We start from the raw sequence: 18,888 nt of genomic DNA, 5'->3' as shown, positions 1-18,888 counted from the left end.
AATTGTTGGCTATTAAGGATGCACTCGAGGAGTGGAGACACTGGCTTGAGGGGGCTAAGTTTGTGGTCTCAATTCTCACTGACCATAAGAATCTGGCATATTTAGAGTCAGCGAAGCGCCTCAATGCCAGGCAGGCACGATGGGCTTTGTTTTTTGCTCGCTTTAATTTTTTGATAACATATCGCCCTGGGTCAAAAAACATCAAGGCTGATGCGCTCTCGCGGAGTTTTGCTCCAATCCAGGAGACCACCGAGGAGCCGTTGCCCATTGTTTCCCCATCATGTATTAAAGTGGGCATTATCCAGGACCTCTTATCATTAGTCCTTAGAGCACAGGAGCAGGCTCCTCCAGACCTTCCGGTAGGTCTTTTGTTTGTGCCTCCTAGGTTAAGACAGCGAGTGTTCCTGGAATTCCATGCCAAGAAGTCGGCAGGTCACCCGGGTATTGCCAGAACTCGGGAGTTGCTATCTAGGGCGGTGTGGTGGCCCTCGGTGGCTAAGGATGTGGATCAGTGGGTTCGGGCATGTGACATCTGTGCCCGAAATAAGACTCCTAGAGGGGTTCCTGTTGGCCCATTACATCCACTCTCTATCCCATCTAAGCCATGGACCCACATTTCAATGGATTTTGTGGTGGACTTGCCCAAATCCTCTGGGATGACAGCCATCTGGGTTGTCGTTGACAGATTTTCGAAGATGGCGCACTTCGTTCCACTGGTTGGGCTGCCATCAGCCAGACGCCTGTCTGAATTATTTATGCTGCATGTTGTGCGTCTCCACGGGTTGCCACTTGATGTGGTCTCTGACCGCGGATCCCAGTTTGTGGCCAAATTCTGGAGGGCATTTTGTTCTGATCTCCAGATTTCTGTCAGCTTGTCGTCAGGCTACCATCCGCAGTCTAATGGGCAGACTGAAAGGGTGAACCAGTCCTTGGAGCAGTTCCTCAGGTGTTATGTCTCCAAGTGTCAGACTGACTGGGTTGCTCATCTGTCCATGGCGGAGTTTGCCTATAACAACGCGGCTCACTCTGCTACAGGGATCTCTCCCTTCCTTTGTGTGTATGGGCATCATCCTAAGGCCAATTCTTTTGACCCCGTGGACTCCACGCCTGGTGGTTCCTCTGTGGTTTCGGTCCTTAGAGGTATTTGGCGGAAAGTGAAGAAAGCCCTTGTGTCTGTGTCATTAGTGACCAAAAGGGTTTTTGATAAGCGGAAAAGACCCTGCAGCTTCAAATTAGGAGACTTCGTCTGGTTGTCTACCAAGAATTTGAAGTTGAGACAGCCATCTCATAAGTTAGGGCCCCGGTTCATCGGCCCTTATAAGATCACCAGGGTTATCAATCCGGTGGCATTTCAGTTAGATCTGCCCCGTTCTTTGGGTATCAATAAAACATTTCATTGTTCCCTTTTAAAACGGGCGATTAGTAATCCTTCTACCAGTGGAAGACCTTCCCCTCTTCTGATACGTGGCCAGAGGGAGTTTGTTGTTGAAAGGATTCTTGACTCCAAGGTGGTTCGGGGTCGGCTGTCATTTTTGGTGCACTGGAAGGGGTATGGCCCGGAGGAGCGGTCGTGGGTGCGCAGTTGTGATCTTCATGCCCCCAGACTGATACGCTCTTTCTTCTCGCAGTTCCCCGATAAACCCGGTGGTAGGGGTTCTTTGACCCCTCGTCAGAGGGGGGGTACTGTTAGGGTCTCCTGCCCTGTGCTGCCACGTCGTCATGGCAACCGGGAGACAAGTGCTAGTGGAGTAACCTGAGCGCAGCTGATACTCCGGTTCGGGTCTTTTGCTGTGCAGTGGTTATAGGCTCTGTGCACGGCAGGGGATCCGGTGCTGGTTTTTGTGCTCACAGTCTGTGAGGTCTGAGTGGGGCGTGGACAGCACCTGCTTTATAAGGCCTCTTTTCAGGGTAAGCAGATGCTGCTGAATCTTTGTTGGTTAGTCAGTTCATGAACGTTAGCCAGTACTGTGTAGCTTTGTATTTGTTTGTTGCTTACTGCAAATAGGCCTGGGAATTTGGTATTACACTCTGCCAATCCAGACCTAGCAGTAAGACTGGAGTCAGTCGTTTAGCTTGCTGGGGTTCTGTTACTACTCTGTGAACTTAGCAAGTTTGCGGCTGTATTCTAAGACTTGCCTGTCTAATCCTGTCTCACTGTGCTAGGTGTCAGGGGTCAGTTTAGTGGCAGTAAGCTAAAACCTGTGCACTGCAAGTGAGAATTTGGATTGTGGAGATTCTCCTTGTGTCTATCATTCCATCTCTGACCAAGGAGTTTACTGCCACACCCGTTGGTAACCCTTTATGGTTTTGCTGTTGCCCTTAGCAACAGCATTTCGGGTACTCTACGTATTAAAACACAACATCTTGCTTTTTCCATCTTAGCAGTTCTAATACAAGGGAGATACCCAGTTCCTTAGCCTTTGGGCTTCTCTGTTCACTTTGTGTGTATTTTGTTACCCTATCACCTTCTGTGTACGTTATGTCATATCCCCCAGTTTGTCTGTGAGTCCATCTGTTTTGCATAACAGTTCAAACACCAGTACATTCCTGCAGACACTGGAGTGCATAACAGTTCTGACACCAGTACTTTCCTGCTGGCACTGGTGTGCATAACACACAGAAAGATATAAAGTGATGAAGTAAAGTCAAATATATATCTGTATTGTCTCCTTAATTGTGCTTTAAATCTATAGATTCTAGCTTCTGTGACCAGTATCTTTATTTCTCCATAGCATTAATTCTCCTGAGGTAAGGTTTTCTGTCAACCTTTGTGCAGCATCATGTAAGTGGTGGCATGAATATCAGTAAGATCCTTGTAGTTAGATAACCAGGACTTAATACCATTTTTTGAGGTTTTATGTCAGGACAAAAGGACATGATATGGAGTATCTGATGGACCTTTGCTTTGGACAAACAACATGCTATTATGAACAAGAATGACCCCTATGCTGATGAAGCCTAATCGAGAACCTAATTGATGTGTGTAGGAGATTTAAGAATCATGGACCAGTTTGCCATCTTCTGGATAAAAGCACTCGCTTCAATTAGCTCATCGGACCATACTTAACATTTCCCCTTTCTGTTAATCAACCAATCTATGTGTCCCTGTCACGATCCGGGTATCTGGACGCCATTTCTTACCCATCAGATGCCTCCTAAGGCTGGCTCAGCGCTCCAGGACCGGATCCCATCTGTTATCCTGATGTGTACATTCCTGTATCCTCTCCTGTCACTCTGGGACGCTGTCACAGTAAACGCCATATTACACCTGGCATGGCGTCTCCCGCGGCCTCCGCCGCCGTCCCTGAACTTCTGCATGCAGAGTGTCTGAGTGGCGATTACGTCAGCCGCGGCCTCCGCTGTGTCCGCGTGGTTGGATGTGCTTCTGTCAGCCTGGCGCCTCCTGTCTCCGGTGGCCGGCGCCGCCATTACTGTTTTCATTACCACATGGATTACAAACCAAACTTCCCTCCAAGTGTCTGCATGGGCGTAGCCATCTTGGATTCTGTCAGCTGATCATTTCCACCAATCTGTTCTCAGTATTGATAATCTGCATAATTGCCTAGCCAATCCCTTCCTTGCTGCAGGTATAAATACACGGTGCCTGAGCAAGGAAGGCGTCAGTGCTTTGGTTGTCAAACCTAGTTCCTGTTTGTCTCTCTCCTGTGATTGTCTTCCAGGTTCCAGCTCCTGTCTCAAGACTTCCACCATAGAGACCCGCACCAGCATTCCACCTGCGGTGTAGCCTGACTCTCCAATCCATTGTGGATTCATCTGTTTCCAGCTACAACATTACCTGCTTCCAGCTCAACTTCCAGCAGAGTACAGCTTCCCTTAAAGGGCCGGTGTCCTTTCTACACTTTACCACTCTCCACCGGTATTATTATTTCTCCGCTCTCAAGTTCTACATTTCAGTTCATATTTCATCGCTCCCAAGTTCATTTATTATTTAACTGGTTCCAGCCAGTATCCACTCCGTGCTAACAACAGTCTGGTTCCAGCCAGTATCCACAGCAGCTGTTTTACCTTCAGCAACCCAGCTTTTCCTGGAACACCAGCTGGCACAATCCTGGGTTATCTCCATTGCTACAGTCGGGCCTGGTAAGGACTTTCCATCTAGAAGATCATAAGAACTATCTCACACTACCAGTGCCCTGTGGCTCCTGCCATCCTGTAGTACCCAGGAACTGTATTTATTATTTGCTGACTTTTACGTTTTCTTTTACTGCTGCTGTGTTGCGGAGTTGTCATAATAAACATCATTGACTTTTATCTAAGTTGTCGTGGTCACGCCTTCGGGCAGTTATTATTCATGTTACTTACATGTCCAGGGGTCTGATACAACCTCCCAGGTTCCGGTACATCTCAGCCCCTACAACTGAGGCTGCCTCCCGTCAGCTCAGGCCCTCAGTTGTGACAGTAAGCACTGACCTAATGAATCCAGCCGGAGACCAGGATCAAGCGGCCAGGCCGATGCAAGAACTGGCAGCCCGACTAGAACATCAGGAGGCTGCACAGGGCCACATCATCCGCTGTCTCCAGGATCTCTCTACTCGGCTGGATGGGATTCAGACAACTCTCCGTGGATCAGGCGCATCTGGTGCGTCAACCACAGTGACTCCAGCTATAACCTCACCCACCTTACCCATTTCTGCTCCACGTCTTCATCTTCCAACGCCAGCAAAATTTGACGGATCTCCAAGATTCTGCAGGGGATTTCTCAACCAGTGTGAGATTCAGTTTGAGCTACAACCTGGCAATTTTCCCAGTGACCGTACAAAAATAGCCTACATCATCTCTCTTCTCAGTGGCTCTGCCCTTGACTGGGCATCACCGTTATGGGAGAGGTCCGACACCCTGCTATCTTCTTACACTGCATTCGTGTCAACATTCAGGCGCATCTTCGACGAGCCAGGCCGGGTAACCTCAGCTTCATCCGAGATTCTCCGTTTACGCCAGGGGCCACGTACTGTAGGACAATATCTGATACAGTTCCAGATCCTGGCATCCGAACTGGCATGGAACGACGAGGCCCTGTATGCTGCATTCTGGCATGGCTTATCTGAGCTTATTAAAGATGAGTTAGCTACCAGAGACTTACCTTCTAAGTTAGATGAGCTAATCTCACTCTGCACGAAAGTTGATTTACGTTTCAGAGAGAGAGCAGCTGAGCGTGGAAGATCATCTGCTCCAAAATCTTCTGCTCCTCCTCCTCGTCAACTGTCACCATCTAAAGATGAGCCCATGCAAATTGGCCGTTCCCGTTTAACTCCTGCTGAGCGCCGAAGACGTCTCTCTGAGTCTCTTTGTCTTTACTGTGCAGCTCCGTCTCACACCATCAATGCCTGTCCCGAACGTCCGGGAAAACTCCAAACCCTAGCTCGCCCAGGAGAGGGCCGGCTAGGAGTAATGATCTCCTCTCCATCTCCTCATGATTGTAATCTCCCAGTCTCGCTTCAAGTTGCTCAACGTTATCGGAACGTCATTGCTCTCCTTGATTCCGGAGCAGCTGGGAACTTTATTACTGAAGCCTATGTTAAACGGTGGTCCCTACCCACCGAGAGACTTCCTTCCTCCTTTTCCTTAACTGCCGTGGATGGCAGTAAAATTTTTGATACTGTTATTGCTCTAAGGACTCTACCAGTTCGTCTGAGAGTGGGAGTTCTTCATTCCGAACTTATTTCACTTTTAGTGATTCCAAGAGCCACACATCCTGTGGTCCTGGGCCTTCCATGGCTCCGTCTTCACAATCCTACAATTGATTGGACGACTACGCAAATCCTGGCATGGGGTTCCTCCTGTGCAGAGACATGTTTGTTTAAAGTATTGCCTGTCTGTTCTTCCTCCCCCAGGTCGTCTGATGTTCCACCTCCTCCATATCAAGATTTCACGGATGTGTTCAGTAAAGCTTCTGCTGATATCCTTCCTCCTCATAGAGAATGGGACTGCCCGATTGATCTCGTTCCAGGGAAGGTTCCACCTCGAGGCCGAACTTATCCGTTGTCTCTGCCTGAGACGCATTCTATGGAGGAATACATTAAAGAGAACCTAGCAAAGGGGTTCATTCGACCTTCTTCTTCCCCAGCCGGCGCAGGCTTCTTTTTTGTAAAAAAGAAAGATGGTGGTCTGCGGCCGTGCATCGACTACAGAGGTTTGAACGACATTACCATCAAGAACCGTTATCCTTTACCCCTGATTACTGAGCTCTTTGACAGAGTTAGCGGAGCTACCATCTTTACAAAGCTGGACTTGCGAGGTGCATACAATCTCATCCGGATCCGTGAGGGTGACGAGTGGAAGACCGCCTTTAACACCCGTGACGGACATTATGAGTACCTCGTCATGCCCTTCGGATTGAGCAATGCTCCAGCTGTCTTCCAGCATTTTGTCAATGAGATTTTCAGAGACATTCTATACCGTCATGTCGTGGTCTATCTAGACGATATCCTCATTTTTGCCAACGATTTAGAGGAACATCGTTTTTGGGTTAAAGAGGTTCTGTCCCGTCTCCGTGTCAATCATCTCTATTGCAAATTAGAAAAATGCGTCTTTGAAGTCAAGTCCATTCCGTTTCTAGGGTACATTGTGTCCGGTTCCGGACTAGAGATGGATCCTGAGAAACTACAAGCAATTCAGAATTGGCCGGTACCCTTAACCCTCAAAGGGGTCCAGAGGTTCTTAGGGTTCGCCAATTATTACCGAAAGTTTATAGGAGACTTTTCCACCATTGTGGCGCCTATTACTGCTTTCACCAAGAAGGGTGCTAACCCGTCCAAGTGGTCTGAAGAAGCCATGCAAGCTTTTCATCTTTTAAAACAGAGGTTCATCTCTGCGCCTGTCCTGAAACAGCCTGACATCGACTCTCCTTTCATCCTAGAGGTGGATGCCTCCTCCGTTGGAGTAGGAGCGGTGTTATCTCAGAGGGCTAAAGATGGCCATTTACATCCTTGCAGTTTCTTCTCCCGGAAGTTCTCCCCAGCTGAGCGCAACTATGCCATTGGCGACCAGGAGTTGCTAGCCATCAAGCTCGCTCTAGAAGAGTGGAGGTATCTGTTGGAGGGAGCTTCTCATTTAATCACCATACTTACAGACCACAAGAACCTTTTATACCTGAAGGGCGCACAATGTCTCAACCCTCGTCAGGCCAGATGGGCACTTTTCTTTTCCAGGTTCGACTTTAAACTCCAGTTCTGTCCGGGCTCTCAGAATCGCAAGGCCGATGCCCTTTCCCGCTCATGGGAGCAAGAAAATGAGTCAGAGTCTTCAGACAAGCATCCTATTATAAATCCGTTGGCATTCTCCACGGTAGGGATGGACTCTACGCCCCCATCAGGGAAAAGTTTTGTGAAGCCGATGCTAAGGAAGAAGCTCATGCATTGGGCCCATGCTTCCCGTTTTGCCGGACATACAGGTATCCAAAAAACCCTGGAGTTTATCTCTAGGTCCTATTGGTGGCCAACTCTGAAAAAGGACGTCTTGGAGTTTATTGCATCTTGCCCAAAGTGTGCCCAACATAAAGTATCCCGCCAGTCGCCTGCGGGGCAACTGGTTCCACTATCCGTTCCCCGTCGACCATGGACCCACTTGTCGATGGATTTCATTACAGACTTACCCATGTGCAACAAGTTCAATACCATCTGGGTGGTAGTTGACCGGTTCACCAAGATGGCACACTTCATTCCTCTCACCGGTCTTCCGTCAGCTTCCAAGTTGGCTCAAGTATTCATACAAGAGATCTTCCGACTCCACGGTCTTCCTGAAGAAATTATCTCAGATCGAGGAGTTCAATTCACAGCCAAATTCTGGCGAAGTTTATGTCAAGTCCTCCAAGTCAAGCTAAAGTTTTCCACGGCTTACCATCCTCAGACCAATGGTCAAACCGAGAGGGTGAATCAGGACTTCGAGGCCTTCCTCCGCATCTATGTGTCCTCCTCTCAAGATGACTGGGTTCAATTACTTCCCTGGGCCGAGTTCTGTCATAACAACCAGTATCATTCTTCATCTGCTTCAACACCATTCTTCACTAACTTTGGATTCCACCCTAAAGTTCCTGAGTTCCAACCGCTTCCAGCAACTTCTGTTCCCGCAGTGGATATCACCTTGCATCAGTTTGCCAATATCTGGAAGAGCGTACGATCAGCTCTGCTCAAGGCATCGTTCAGGTACAAGAAGTTTGCGGATAAGAAGCGTCGAGCAGTTCCTGCTCTCAAGGTGGGTGATCGGGTATGGTTATCCACGAAGAATTTGAGGTTAAGAGTTCCCAGTATGAAGTTTGCACCTCGCTATATCGGTCCTTTCAAGATTGAACAAGTCATCAATCCTGTTGCTTACAGACTCCAGTTGCCTCCCTTCTTAAAAATACCCAGGACATTCCATGTTTCCCTGTTGAAACCGCTGATCTTGAATCGGTTTCATTCCTCACTTCCTCCAACTCCGAAAGTCCAAACTCAACGAGGCGTTGAGTATGAAGTGGCCAAGATCCTGGACTCACGTCACCGTTACGGTCAACTACAATATCTTATTGACTGGAAGGGTTATGGTCCTGAGGAACGTTCATGGACCAATGCTTCTGATGTCCATGCTCCTGCCTTGGTCCGGAGATTCCATTCCAAGTTTCCTCAAAAGCCAAAGAAGTGTCCTGGGGCCACTCCTAAAGGGGGGGGGTGCTGTCACGATCCGGGTATCTGGACGCCATTTCTTACCCATCAGATGCCTCCTAAGGCTGGCTCAGCGCTCCAGGACCGGATCCCATCTGTTATCCTGATGTGTACATTCCTGTATCCTCTCCTGTCACTCTGGGACGCTGTCACAGTAAACGCCATATTACACCTGGCATGGCGTCTCCCGCGGCCTCCGCCGCCGTCCCTGAACTTCTGCATGCAGAGTGTCTGAGTGGCGATTACGTCAGCCGCGGCCTCCGCTGTGTCCGCGTGGTTGGATGTGCTTCTGTCAGCCTGGCGCCTCCTGTCTCCGGTGGCCGGCGCCGCCATTACTGTTTTCATTACCACATGGATTACAAACCAAACTTCCCTCCAAGTGTCTGCATGGGCGTAGCCATCTTGGATTCTGTCAGCTGATCATTTCCACCAATCTGTTCTCAGTATTGATAATCTGCATAATTGCCTAGCCAATCCCTTCCTTGCTGCAGGTATAAATACACGGTGCCTGAGCAAGGAAGGCGTCAGTGCTTTGGTTGTCAAACCTAGTTCCTGTTTGTCTCTCTCCTGTGATTGTCTTCCAGGTTCCAGCTCCTGTCTCAAGACTTCCACCATAGAGACCCGCACCAGCATTCCACCTGCGGTGTAGCCTGACTCTCCAATCCATTGTGGATTCATCTGTTTCCAGCTACAACATTACCTGCTTCCAGCTCAACTTCCAGCAGAGTACAGCTTCCCTTAAAGGGCCGGTGTCCTTTCTACACTTTACCACTCTCCACCGGTATTATTATTTCTCCGCTCTCAAGTTCTACATTTCAGTTCATATTTCATCGCTCCCAAGTTCATTTATTATTTAACTGGTTCCAGCCAGTATCCACTCCGTGCTAACAACAGTCTGGTTCCAGCCAGTATCCACAGCAGCTGTTTTACCTTCAGCAACCCAGCTTTTCCTGGAACACCAGCTGGCACAATCCTGGGTTATCTCCATTGCTACAGTCGGGCCTGGTAAGGACTTTCCATCTAGAAGATCATAAGAACTATCTCACACTACCAGTGCCCTGTGGCTCCTGCCATCCTGTAGTACCCAGGAACTGTATTTATTATTTGCTGACTTTTACGTTTTCTTTTACTGCTGCTGTGTTGCGGAGTTGTCATAATAAACATCATTGACTTTTATCTAAGTTGTCGTGGTCACGCCTTCGGGCAGTTATTATTCATGTTACTTACATGTCCAGGGGTCTGATACAACCTCCCAGGTTCCGGTACATCTCAGCCCCTACAACTGAGGCTGCCTCCCGTCAGCTCAGGCCCTCAGTTGTGACAGTCCCATTTTATCTTTAGATACGCCTTATTAGTAAATCAGTTATGAATGATTGTGGTATAAATATGTATGGTCCGGTGCTCTAAAGGCACAGGCTCATTGATGAACTCTGTCCTGGTCCACGCTCCTCTGTGCAGAATATTGGGCGTGGTTCCCTTTTTGATAATAAATTCTATATGCTGAATATCATCACAATGGAGAACTCCATTGTTTCGCTTTAACAAAAGGTTTTATTTGATGTGCACACTTTGATTATATATCTGGTACGCATGCCATTTATGTGGGAAGGGTCCTAATCCTGTAGACCTAACTACTACGCTATATGGCGATTGTCTTTGTCTCCCTGATTTTTAGATTCTGACATTGTATTTGGACTATGAAGCAGGGGATTGATATGCTTTAACACAAGCCACACTCTGGTACGCAATTTTGGTATTTGCAGGTTATTTGCACATCCTGGAAAGACATACTGCACCATAGGCGCTAGTTCTTCTCTTCCATTTACAGATCTTTTTGGCTACATATACCTAGTGGCACCCTGAAGGATTGAGCAGCCACTGGAAGAAGCGGAAGGTGTTAATACGGGGCTATTTAAGACCATTCTTGTATTTGTGAAACCCTGTGGACTATATATTGGGGTTTAGGAAGGGAAACATATAACTCATTTTGGACTTTGTGATTTCCTGTGGACCATACGTTGTGGTACGGGAATATTAGATTAGGATAAATGCACTGATCTATACATTCTTTGAACTATATAAATATATTGCTATAGATGATATAGATACAGATGAAATAGATATAGATTATATAGATATATATGTTATATAGATGATATACATATAGATTATATATATATATATATAGATGATATAGATATGATTTAGATATAGATATTCATAATATAGGTATAGATATAGATACAGATATAGATTATATAGAAATAGATATAGATGATATAAAGATTGCATAGCTATAGATAATATATAGATATAAATATAGATTATATAGATGGTATAGATACAAACAGATATAGTTGATAAAGATATAATATATAGATATAGATGATTTAGATATAGATGATATAGCTATAGATGATATAAATATATAGCTTAAGGTATACATTATATCGCTATACATGATATAGATAATATAGATGATATAGGTGTAGATGAGATATACATATAGATGAGATATAGTTCATATATAGCTATATAGATTATATAAATATATAGATGATATTGATACTATGATCTAGATATAGATGATATAGCTATAGATGATATAGATGTAAATAAATTGATATAGCTATAGATGATATAGATATAAATACATTGATATAGATGATATAGATATAAATGATATAGATGATATAGGTATAGATGATATGGATATAGATGATACAGATATAGATGAGTTAGATATAGGTATAGATGATATAGATATAGATGACATAGATATAGATTATATAGAGCTATATGATATAGATGCTATACATATAGATATTGATTATATAGATATCCTGTAGCTTCCTGTAGGGTTACACTTGTTTCTTGAGAAACTGGTAAGCCTGACCTGAAGAATCTGTGAGGTGGGATAGTTTGAAACTCTAACCTGTAACCCTAGGATATCAGGTCCTTGACCCAGGAATCCTGGCAGGAATTTTCCCAGACTTGACTGAAGTATTTAAAGCGAGCACCCACCTGCAGATCCCCCAGAGCACAAAGCCAACCATCATGAGGAAGGCTTAGAGGAGGCTGAACCTGCACTCTGTTCCTGGGGACCAGCGGCCGCTGGTTTACGAGGTTTACCTCTGTTACTTCTGGAGGCACCCCTGGCATTGCCCCTAAATCTGGCAACTTTAAAGGACTGCAGATTGGATCCGCAGATGGTAAATAGGTGGACTTCCAAGCAGTAGCCTGAGAAATCCACTTGTTCACCTCATCGCCTAACACGGCCTCACCTGTAAACGGCAAGTTCTCAACTCCCTTTTTGGAGTCAGCATCTGCTGCCCACTGCCGCAGCCATAACCCTCTGTGTGCTGACACCACCATCACTGAAGCGCGTACACTGATCAAGCCTATTTCCTTGATCGCTTCACACATAACATTTGCAGAGTCTTGTATATGTGTTGCAGGACGGTGACCACTTCAGCCTAAGACATAGTCTCGAAGTTTTCAATTAAATTACCTGACCATTTGGCAATGGCTCGTGTAATCCAACCACACACTACAGTGGGTCTCTGAGCAACTCCCACTGCAGTATACAGTGACTTGAGAGTAGTCTCAATTTTATGATCAGCGGAGTCTTTTAGTTAGATAGCACCAGGCACAGGTAGTAGTAGCACTTTTACGTGACAACCTGGAGACTGAAGTATCCATCATCAGTGGGTTTCCCACACTTTCCAAACCTCAGGAGGAAAAGGAAAGGATGACAACAACCTCTTAGGGATTTGAAATTGTTTATCAGAATAAACCCATGTCTCTTTAAAGAGCATATTTAATTCCTTGGAAACAGGAAATGTAGCAGCGGGTTTTGGTTTTACAGTGAAAAACATTTCCTCTGCCGTGTCTGCCACTTTAAAAAGGGGTATTTAGGACCTCTCTAATAGAGTAATTGAGAGCTTCTATTCCCTGAGACAGAGTACCATCCCCCACATCTACATACACCTCCCCTTCCTCCAGATCTCAATGTTCATGATCAGAATCAGAGTGGAATACTTGGGCTATTGTACGCTTTTGTGGAATAAGTACAGGGGACTGAGGGGGTAATTCAGACCTGATCGCTCGCTAGCATTTTTTGCAGCGCTGTGATCAGGTCAGAACTGCGCATGCACCGCAATGTGCAGGTACGTCGCACAGGTACCAAGAGGTTTGTTGCTTTGCGATGGGTTTGTGCAAAGAATCCATTCACGCGGGCGATCGCAAGGTGATTGACAGGAAGAAGGCGTCTGTGGGTGTCAACTGACCGTTTTCTGGGAGTGGTTGGAAAGACGCAGGCGTGCCCAAGCGTTTGTACGGCGGGTGTCTGACGTCAATTTCAATCCCGGACAGGCTGAAGTGATCGCAGCGGCTGAGTAAGTCCTGGACTACTCAGAAACTGCACAAAATCTTTTTGTAGAGCTCGGCTGCACATGCAATCGGTCACTTGCACAGCTAAAATACACTCCCCGGTGGGCGGCAACTATGTGAACGCAGGACTGCAGAAAAACAGCTAGCGGGCGATCAGGTCTGAACTAACCCCTGAGACGATAGTCTGTGGTCTGAATGTTTAGTTACTAAATCAGCCATAGACTTCTTTAAATCCTGCATCTCCTGCTTGGCCAAAGCCAGCACAGTGGAGATGCTAGTAATCATCCCTTTAATGGAGTCCAGCCATGCTGGTTCCTGCAGACTGCTTCCCTGAGAAGGGACACTACAGTGAAGGGGAAAACTTAGTGTTGCATAACTGACTAACTGACACAGAGTCTTTTTGCCAGACATACTGTATAGTAGAATACACACACACACGCGCGTGCGCGCACGCGTTAAATGTACAGTTAACCCAAACAGCCTGATAGAGACAGAAGACACTTGCCCCTATAGCCAAAAGCAATGCTTTGCTGGGCAGCGGACTAAGGGGGTAATTCATAGTTGATCGCAACAGAAAATTTGTTAGCAGTTGGGCAAAACCATGTGCACTGCAGGTGAGGCAGATATAACATTTGCAGGGAGAGTTAGATTTGGGCTGAGAGGATCCGTCCTAGGAAGTAGGCCGGGAGCAAAGGAAGGTGAGGAGGGGTGTGGATCATCAGATCGACAGTGTCTAGGTCGACCACTATAGGTCGACAGTCACTAGGTCGACAGGATTGGAATGTCGACAGGGTTTCTTGGTCGACATGTGCTAGGTCGACAGGTCAACATGAGTTTGTTTTTTTGTGTCGTTTTCTTCGTAGAGTGACCGGGAACCCCAATTATTGCACCGTGGCTCCTCGCATGGCTCGCCATGCTTCGGGCAAGGTGCCTCGCTCCGCTACCGCTTCGCTCGGCACAGGTTACCGTTCCAGTCGTAGTCCACGTGGATCGTTAAGTATGAAAAAGTTTGGGGGAAAAACTCATGTCGACCTTTTGACCTGTCGACCTAGGAACCCTGTCGACCTAAACATTGTCGACCTAGACAGTGTCGATCTTCAGACCGGATCCAGAGAAGGAGCCTGGGACAAGGAGGCATCTAATAAGGTAATTTTGTGGCACTGTGCAGTGTCAGGTGATTATTGAAAGGGGGGAGGGGGTGCCTGTGAGGTGATGACTGAAGTCAGTGTTATGAGAAGTAGACATTAAAGGGGCTAGGGGGGTGCTGTGACCAGACCTGCCCCACAGAGTCTTGCTCACCTACCAATCTGCCCCACAGACTCTCTCATCCTGTCACTGACTACATGTACCTCTGTGGACTCTCTCACTATACCCAATACCTGACCTGTCCCCACAGACACAGGCTGGTAGGAAGGGAGGGGTTCACTATGACTGTATGGCCCATTTTCAAAGACTCCACACCACCACCCTGTTCTATGCCATTTGTGCCTTGAGATCCTTGCAAGGGTGTTGGATGTTGCCCTCTTGTTGGGAAGGGGTCCCTATAACAGTTTAAGCTTCATGGCCCCAAAAATGCAGGTCTGCCACACGGCTCCAAAGAGTTAAACTATATAGAAAGTGACACTGCGATGAGGACCGATTTTGCTTTTCTTTTCCCTCATATGGTAACGAAATACACAGTTATTAAAGCCTGAGGACACATCACATATAGAAATTCAGAACAGTTAGTAACTAAGCGTATGGTACAGCATGTGTATGTGTAAATTTTAAGTCTGCAATTAATGTATTTCAAGCGACTTATGCCATCGTTGAGACATTACCTGGATTTCGGTGGCAGTTAGTATTTAAAATCAATAAATACAGCTTAGAATATTACACGTTTATGCTACATTAACTGAAGGGGATCTAGCGCCTCTGCCCAGATATATACACACAGTACACCATCAGCATTCAGCAGCAGCACTGCAGTGCAACTTCCTGACACATGCCCTGGACTAGGGAGTGGAATAAAGTTTGACCAATCACAGTGAGCGGCTCAGATATAACAGTTGTAACATTTAGCATGTGGCCAATCCTGAGCCGCGTCGCTTAGCGGTTGCCGTGGCACGGTTCCTGATAGTGTGTACGGTGCCGCGGTGTCTGTCTTGTCACCGGCGCAAGCGGGACCCAGTCTGTGTGTGCTCCCTCATGCTGCTGCCTGTCTCAGCTGTCGGTGCTGACCACTGCCATTGCCGCCGCTGAGATGATGAGCAGCAACACCACCTCCTCCTCCCCGGCAAAGCCTGCAGGAACTAGCCCTCTAACGCTGAGCCCAAAACACCGGGATCACGTCGCTTCTTTGGGGCCTGCAACCCAGCTTATCATCAGGGGTACGCTGCACACACACTTTATATGTCAGTGATAGTCAGTGCTGTATACACTTTAGGATTGGGCAGGTTTGGGAAGGGAAATTAAGCAAATGACAGTGCCCAAACCTCCCCCCCCCCCCATGCAGTAATCAAAGGGTAGATGCTAGAATCAAGTGGGTTAAGGGACCTTCTCTGTCTGGGGGAGGAGTCACAACACAAGCGGGAGGAGCAAGGCCAGCGGGATAGTTCCTCTACTATCCACGTCACCAACTATTACCAATAGGGCTGTAACACACACTCCGGTTTTTCCCGGATGGCAAAAAGCCGGACAAGGAGAAACCTGCAGTGTCTGTCACACAGGACGGCTTTGAGCCGTGTGTGATGCTGTGCGCATGCGCAGCATCAGACACGGCTTCAGAAAAAAACGTGTGTGAAAGCTCTCCTTCACACACACGGTTCACTGGCTGCAAAGATGGCCCGGCGGCCGCCCGACAGCCGGACCTTCCAGTGGTGAGACCCGGCTGCAACCCGGCAGCCGGGGCCGTGCAGTGTGAAGGGACCCCACCCCTCACACTTAACTACAATGCCGGCACGGGAAAAGCCGGGTAGTGTGTTTTAGCCCTTAGTAATCAGGTGGCGAGCCACCGAGCCCGAAGCGTGGCGAGCGAAGCGAGCCCGCTAGGGTACTTTTCGGGTACCCTGTTCGCCTGTAGCTCCTCCCCCTGGTGATGTGTCTCCTCCCCTAGATACGTCAGAAGGTCCCTTCTCCCACTCCGAAATAGAATCAACCGTAATCAAAGGGTAGATGCTAAATCCTAGTGGGCTAAGGGACCTGTGACGTCAGGGGGCGGAGCAAGGATGGCAGCATACTACTTTCAGGGGCAGATGTATTAACCTGGAGAAGGCATAAAGAAGTGATAAACCATTGATATGTGCAAGGTGATAAATGTTAATTTACATATTGGTGCTGATTGGCTGGTGCCTTTGTATCACCTTGCACATATCACTGGTTTATCACTTCTTTATGCCTTCTCCAGGTTAATACATTTGCCCCTCAGTATCCACGCCACCAACTACATACCCTCCAACATGACCCGCCCCACTAGGTACAAAATGCTCTGTTCCTGGACTTCCCTCTTAATTTATGATTGCCATCACCTGTGAAGAAACAGCTTTCATATCATTTAACTAGTTCAACACAGGTGATGGAAATCATAAATTAAGAGGGAAGTCCAGGAACAGAGCATTTTGTACCTAGTGGGGCGGGTCATGTTGGAGGGTCTGCAACTATTACCTTTAGTAATCAGGTGGCAAGCGGAGCGAGCCACCGTGCCCGAAGCGTGGTGAGCAAAGCGAGCCCACGAGGGTCCATTTCTGGACCCTTTGCCGAACTTACTCCTCCCTTTCTCTTGCGTGTCACGTTGATCAAATGCATACCCTCCAACATGACCCGCCCCTCTAGGTACAAAATGCTGTTTCTGGACTTCCCTCTTCATTTATTTTCTCTAACGTCCTAAGTGGATGCTGGGGACTCCGTAAGGACCATGGGGAACAGCGGCTCCGCAGAAGACTGGGCACATCCAAAGAAAGCTTTAGGACTATCTGGTGTGCACTGGCTCCTCCCCCTATGACCCTCCTCCAAGCCTTAGTTAGATCTCTGTGCCCGAACGAGAAGGGTGCACACTAGGGGCTCTCCTGAGCTTCTTAGTGAAAGTTTTAGTTTAGGTTTTTTATTTTCAGTGAGACCTGCTGGCAACAGGCTCACTGCATCGAGGGACTAAGGGGAGAAGAAGCGAACTCACCTGCGTGCAGAGTGGATTGGGCTTCTTAGGCTACTGGACATTAGCTCCAGAGGGACGATCACAGGCCCAGCCATGGATGGGTCCCAGAGCCGCGCCGCCGGCCCCCTTACAGAGCCAGAAGGCAGAAGAGGTCCGGAAAATCGTCGGCAGAAGACGTCCTGTCTTCAACAAGGTAGCGCACAGCACTGCAGCTGTGCGCCATTGCTCTCAGCACACTTCACACTCCGGTCACTGAGGGCGCTGGGGGGGGGCGCCCTGAGACGCAATAAAAAACACCTTGGATGGCAATAAAATGCATCACATATAGCTCCTGGGCTATATGGATGCATTTAACCCCTGCCAGAATACACAGAAAAACGGGAAGATAAGGCCGCCGATAAGGGGGCGGAGCCTATCTCCTCAGCACACTGGCGCCATTTTCCCTCACAGCTCCGTTGGAGGGAAGCTCCCTGGCTCTCCCCTGCAGTCACTACACTACAGAAAGGGTTAAAAAAGAGAGGGGGGCACTAATTAGGCGCAGTATTAACTATACAGCAGCTATAAGGGGAAAAACACTTATATAAGGTTATCCCTGTATATATATAGCGCTCTGGTGTGTGCTGGCAAACTCTCCCTCTGTCTCCCCAAAGGGCTAGTGGGGTCCTGTCCTCTATCAGAGCATTCCCTGTGTGTGTGCTGTATGTCGGTACTTTTGTGTCGACATGTATGAGGAGAAAAATGATGTGGAGACGGAGCAGATTGCCTGTAATAGTGATGTCACCCCCTAGGGGGTCGACACCTGAGTGGATGAACTGTTGGAAGAAATTACGTGACAGTGTCAGCTCTGTATAAAAGACAGTGGTTGACATGAGACAGCCGGCTACTCAGCTTGTGCCTGTCCAGACGTCTCATAGGCCGTCAGGGGCTATAAAGCGCCCGTTACCTCAGATGGAAGATATAGACGCCGACACGGATACTGACTCCAGTGTCGACGGTGAAGAGACAAATGTGACTTCCAGTAGGGCCACACGTTACATGATTGAGGCAATGAAAAATGTTTTACACATTTCTGATAATACGAGTACCACCAAAAAGGGGTATTATGTTCGGTGAGGAAAAACTACCTGTAGTTTTCCTGAATCTGAGAAATTAAATGAGGTGTGTGATGATGCGTGGGTTTCCCCCGATAACAACTGATAATTTCTAAAATGTTATTGGCATTATATCCTTTCCCGCCAGAGGTTAGGGTGCGTTGGGAAACACCCCCTAGGGTGGATAAACGCTCACACGCTTGTAAGGGCTCTAACCTCTCCTGAGATGGCCGCCCTTAAGGATCCTGCTGATAGAAAGCAGGAGGGTATCCTAAAATGTATTTACACACATACTGGTGTTATACTGCGACCAGCAATCGCCTCAGCCTGGATGTGCAGTGCTGGGTCGGCGTGGTCGGATTCCCTGACTGAAAATATTGATACCCTAGATAGGGACAGTATATTTTTGCCTATAGAGCATTTGAAAGATGCATTTCTATATATGCGTGATGCACAGCGGAATATTTGCCGACTGGCATCAAGTCTAAGTGCGTTGTCCATTTCTACCAGTAGAGGGTTATGGACACGTCAGTGGTCAGGTGATGCGTATTCCAAATGGCATTTGGAAGTATTGCCTTATTAAGGGGAGGAGTTATTTGGGGTCGGTCTTTTAGACCTG

At 47.5% G+C, this 18,888-nt stretch overlaps 1 protein-coding gene and 1 long non-coding RNA gene across 3 annotated transcripts in view; one reads left to right on the top strand and one right to left on the bottom strand.

Annotated features, from left to right (window-relative positions):
• Positions 1-15,136, bottom strand: part of LOC134927966 (uncharacterized) — a 95,059-nt gene extending 79,923 nt beyond the window's left edge. For both annotated transcript variants that reach the window (XR_010177792.1, XR_010177793.1), the window contains exon 1: positions 14,870-15,136. This is a non-coding gene — a long non-coding RNA (uncharacterized LOC134927966). The remainder of the gene's footprint in view (positions 1-14,869) is intronic.
• Positions 15,137-15,178: 42 nt separating this feature from the next.
• Positions 15,179-18,888, top strand: part of BLOC1S5 (biogenesis of lysosomal organelles complex 1 subunit 5) — a 192,802-nt gene continuing 189,092 nt past the window's right edge. Inside the window, exon 1 of the mRNA XM_063923123.1 lies at positions 15,179-15,418. Within this exon, the coding sequence (XP_063779193.1) occupies positions 15,292-15,418 (127 nt within the window). The 5' untranslated portion in view covers positions 15,179-15,291. The remainder of the gene's footprint in view (positions 15,419-18,888) is intronic.

Source organism: Pseudophryne corroboree, chromosome 5 (genome assembly GCF_028390025.1).
Source record: "Pseudophryne corroboree isolate aPseCor3 chromosome 5, aPseCor3.hap2, whole genome shotgun sequence".
Classification (NCBI taxonomy): Eukaryota; Metazoa; Chordata; class Amphibia; order Anura; family Myobatrachidae; genus Pseudophryne; species Pseudophryne corroboree.
The sequence above is the reverse complement of the archived record's forward strand: the minus strand, read 5'-3'. Positions and strand labels throughout refer to the sequence as shown.